Below are 4,217 nucleotides of genomic sequence, written 5' to 3' on the forward strand. Positions count from 1 at the left end.
CCACGAATGCAAAACATTATCCGTTTGGAAACATAATCACTATAATTGCTAACTCGTCCAACACAAATGTAACGCTGTTCTGCTGGCGAATACATTTCAATATTAGCACGTAAACATTCTGCGTTCGTCAACGTACTGGCGTCTGCATAGGTTATGCGGAAATGGATACGAAGTTCTTTGTAAAAATCTACAGCTAAATTTAATATCTTCTCCATCTGCTCATAAGCTTCCTCAGCTGTTCGTGTAGCTACAAACGTTTGTACAGCATTTGATTGTGTGGCAGTAAAAAGGCTATCCGGTAATCCGCTGGTTTTGGGCACAATTTCGTAACTTCTACCAGCCGCTACGCACGGTAATGGCAAAGACGTTGGATAAACCACTAAACGTGCAAAGGCTCCTAGGAATCCTTCAAATGTTGCGCCACCTGTAAGATATGCGCGATTAATTTCGCTCGGTTTATCCTCCTCTTGTACTAAGTGGTGGTGCTCTAGTGGTGTTGCACTTGCTTCCAGTAATACGAGACGTACAAAGTCCGGATTTGACATTTGCATGAAACCACCTTTCTCCACAAAGTAATTGGTTAAAGCTTGCATGCTGTATACATCGAATTCCGCCGGTGTCCCTAGCAGGTAATAGCGATCATTTTTTATAAAACGTATTAAGTCTTTTTTAGCCAAATGTGTGGGCTGTTGCTGCTCACAGCGCGCTGTAGGGCTGCGGTAAAGCAATTTTTCAAAATTGTTTTGGGGACATTCCGGATGCAAAGTATTTGGCAAACTTAAGAATGAGTGTACGAAGTCTTCTTCAATGGGGTAGCTTTGTGTTTTAAGTGTTTTTAAATGATTTCTGAGTTCCACACCAATCTGTTTTAGCTTCTCGATTTCATCTTTTGTTGCAGCACCCGCCTGAAAGGAATGAAAGGTAAATATTTGGTGTAAAAATAGAACTACAACGGAACTCACTTTAGTAATCTCTCTTAGTTTATTGGACACTGAATCTCGCTCAGCCTCTACTTGCTTTATTTGACTCTGCAAGCTATTAAATTTTTCATATTTTGCTTTTATTTCATTGAGGTTTATTTGCAATCCTCGCGCTTTTATACTATCCTCCAGGAAAGCTAAATTGTTAAGCGTTCCTTCGAAATCCATGTATGGCTGAAGAGGAGCATAATTCTTTTTTGCCTTGTCTCCGGTTATGTATAGCGCAGAAATGCTACGTCGAAAGGTGTAATATTTTGCTGTTGTTAATAAATGCCTTGCTGTGAATGTAGGTAAATGCACCATTTTTATTTTTTAAGCTAATCTAATTTCTTTTTTTTGACGCCAAGGTCTCACTCTTCTTTATAGTTGTAATTAATCTGATTTCAATACAAAATTCAATCGAATTTGCACCGGTATGCTTTGTAAACGTGCAGTTTCCACTTTCTTCGCCCGTTGTGAACCCAGGGCAAACAGCTGATTTTTGTTTATGCAATATGGCATTCCAGTGCTGCCATATCAGCTAATAAAAATGGTCATTGAATTAGTTAGGGGATTCATAAGCCGTTTATTTGTCGTATTTCAGCCTGGTCATAGCAGAATCGCAAAGAATGTAGAAAAAAGGTTCTTTCTTAACAGCGGTCGCCCCTCGGCGACCAATGGCAAACCCCCTCCGGGGAAACTTACCAATAAGGGCGGTGGGCAGAAGGGGAAGGGTCGTGTCACCTCCGACTCCCCCCTTTCTGGAGTGGTCATGAACCGCCACTGACAAAAATGCAACCCCCGATCACCTAAGCTTCTTGTAGGTCCCTAGGGACCCATTAGAAAAATGACCAAAAACTACAACTTTCACTTGCGTTTTCGCCGGTTTTAAGCAAATGAAAGCACTGATATGATACGTATTTGCAGATAATAGTTATTTACGTTGAACTGTCAAATGACCGAATGAAGAAGAGGCGGGTGGTTAACCCAACGAGCAATTATCCACAGCGTTTTTGGGAAGATCTTTCTGCGTAAGTGAAAATTTCCTTTCTGTGTTACGAAATAAAGGGGGCGAAACCCCTCCGCTATCCACGGTATTTTTGCACATAACTACTTTCTGCGTAGGCGGCCTTCGGCCGCGCTTAGGAATTATAAACCTTCCTAAGTGGAATTCTCCTTTCTGTGTTGCGAAAGAAAGAGGGCCGAAACCCTTTACGTAATCCACAGTATTTTTGCACATAACTCGTAGTAGTTCTTCGCAAAAATATTGTGGACAATTGCTCGTTGGGTTAACTACGCACCTCTTCTTCATTCGGTAATTTGACAGTTCAACGTAAATACGTAACTACTAGCTGCAAATTCGTATCGGTTTTTGATTTTGTTACATTGTTGTAATATTGTTTTTATTAAGGCTAATATAAACTTTAGCAATTAAATTATAAATTTTATTACAATTCCAAGTGTTTCCTGCGTTTTGATCGAGTCAGTGCCTTCGTTTGTTTAAAATCGGCAAAAACGCAAGTGAAAATGGTGATTTTTGCCCATTTTTCTAAGGGGTCCTTAGGGGGCCTAGGTGCTTGGCGGTTGCATTTTTGATAATGGCGGTTCTGCCATGAAAAACAGCTTCTCATAAATATACAATCGTCATTCGGAGTCGGAGTAAACGGTCCACAAATCAGAGCAGAAGCTCAGCCAAACACTAAAATATATGTAAGCGCCAACCTATTATTATAATTATATTTTTTAAATAAGTCAAATGCACTTATATCATCCGTTTTATAAAAGGTCATTTGGAAAGTAATTTTCAAATTTATTTAGTTCGAGACTGGTAATTTATTATTGAGTTTGAGACCGTTTTAAATGGCAAATTTAATGAAAAAACAACAATAACTTACAAATAATAAAAGATATTTGTCAACCGAGTTACAACGAAGGGAATTGATGTTATCTTTAGCTAATAAAAAATGTTATTAAAAAATCTTATTAATTTAAGTTAATTAACAATTAATTAAAAATTGTAATGTCTATGAAAGCCCAACAAACAAATCCTTTATTAGCGTGAATCGCATCCGGAAACATGCCATCAGCCGTTTTTCTACTGGAAATTGTTGTAAGCTCAAATTTTTCCAATATAAATTTGCATCTTCCCCTTAAAGCGAACTGTTACTTAGCTCCCTCAATTTTCTCTACTTTTCAAGGTCTGTGGACAAGTGAACACCTTAGGGCCGGTTACTCAATGTCTGGTTAACACTAGTCTGCGGTTAAACAGCGTTAACATTATATGCTACATGAACAATCATATAACTGCGTTGCCGTTCAGGACAACTTGGTTTCAATTTATTGGAAAGAAATTTTGATTTTATTGCCTAACTTTTCTTCGGTATGGCAGCACGAAAGAGATCTAAATATAACTAGGGAGAATGATCATAACAAAAAGGAGAGTAGATTTCTTGCTCTGCTGCCGTTCAAATACGCGCTTTGACAAAACCCGGCTGACTGCCCGGCTAGCTCAGTCGGTAGAGCATGAGACTCTTAATCTCAGGGTCGTGGGTTCGAGCCCCACGTTGGGCGACTTCGATTTTGTTTTTATTTGCGATGTATTTTTTATTTATATTTAAAAAAAACAAAAAACCCCAATAATTATGACCGAAACTCAAATGTTTTTTTTTATTTAATATGAAGTACAATCGATAGGCTTACATTTTGGATATAACATCAACAAAGCTGACGATGATAGTTTAGCTAGATTAGCTCAAATCACAACTTTGTTTATACGTCTGCTTCAAATGGCAACTACATAGTCAGTATTTTGTTTGCATGTTTGAGCGTAAATTTTTCCAGTTTTTAAAAATTTTTAGATTTATGGAAAAACGAATTGTAAACTAGTAATTTAAAAAAAAAAAAAACCCGACTTCAACTCTCATATAAAAAAAAAATATATATATATATATCTCATGATCCGCTGATCGGATCTTAACCAGATTAGTATGGGACCACCTCTGAGACACTACCTTTCCGANAAAAAAAAAAAAAAAAAAAAAAAAAAAAATATTCCGACGAACTGATAACCTCCTCCTTTTTTGGAAGTCGGTTAAAAATGATGTAGGAAAACCTAATAGAAGAAGCACAAAAGTAATAAGAAATAAAAGAACACTTACGAATTTTATTATTTATTATTATTTAATTGCATTGTGTTTGTCCGAAGAAGCCTTAGAAGCCAGTCATAAAAATATAATGGTAATGTGCGACTTTCCCATA

At 37.3% G+C, this 4,217-nt stretch overlaps 1 protein-coding gene and 1 non-coding gene across 2 annotated transcripts; one reads left to right on the top strand and one right to left on the bottom strand.

Moving 5' to 3' along the window:
* Positions 1–4: 4 nt before the first annotated feature.
* LOC108373115 (serine--tRNA synthetase-like protein Slimp) lies at positions 5–1,428 on the bottom strand (the record flags this gene model as incomplete). Its single annotated transcript, XM_017628960.1, has 2 exons — positions 963–1,428; positions 5–905 (listed from the first exon to the last, which is right to left on the bottom strand). Coding segments are annotated over exons 1-2 (1,222 nt in total), but the record flags the coding sequence as incomplete, so codon positions are not given.
* Positions 1,429–3,457: 2,029 nt separating this feature from the next.
* TRNAK-CUU (transfer RNA lysine (anticodon CUU)) lies at positions 3,458–3,530 on the top strand. The gene has a single exon. It is a non-coding gene; the product is annotated as a tRNA-Lys (tRNA).
* The last annotated feature ends 687 nt before the right edge of the window (positions 3,531–4,217 follow it).

Source organism: Rhagoletis zephyria, unplaced genomic scaffold (assembly GCF_001687245.7).
Source record: "Rhagoletis zephyria isolate East Lansing unplaced genomic scaffold, Rhagoletis_zephyria_1.1 Rzeph_scaffold_06387, whole genome shotgun sequence".
NCBI classification, from domain to species: Eukaryota; Metazoa; Arthropoda; class Insecta; order Diptera; family Tephritidae; genus Rhagoletis; species Rhagoletis zephyria.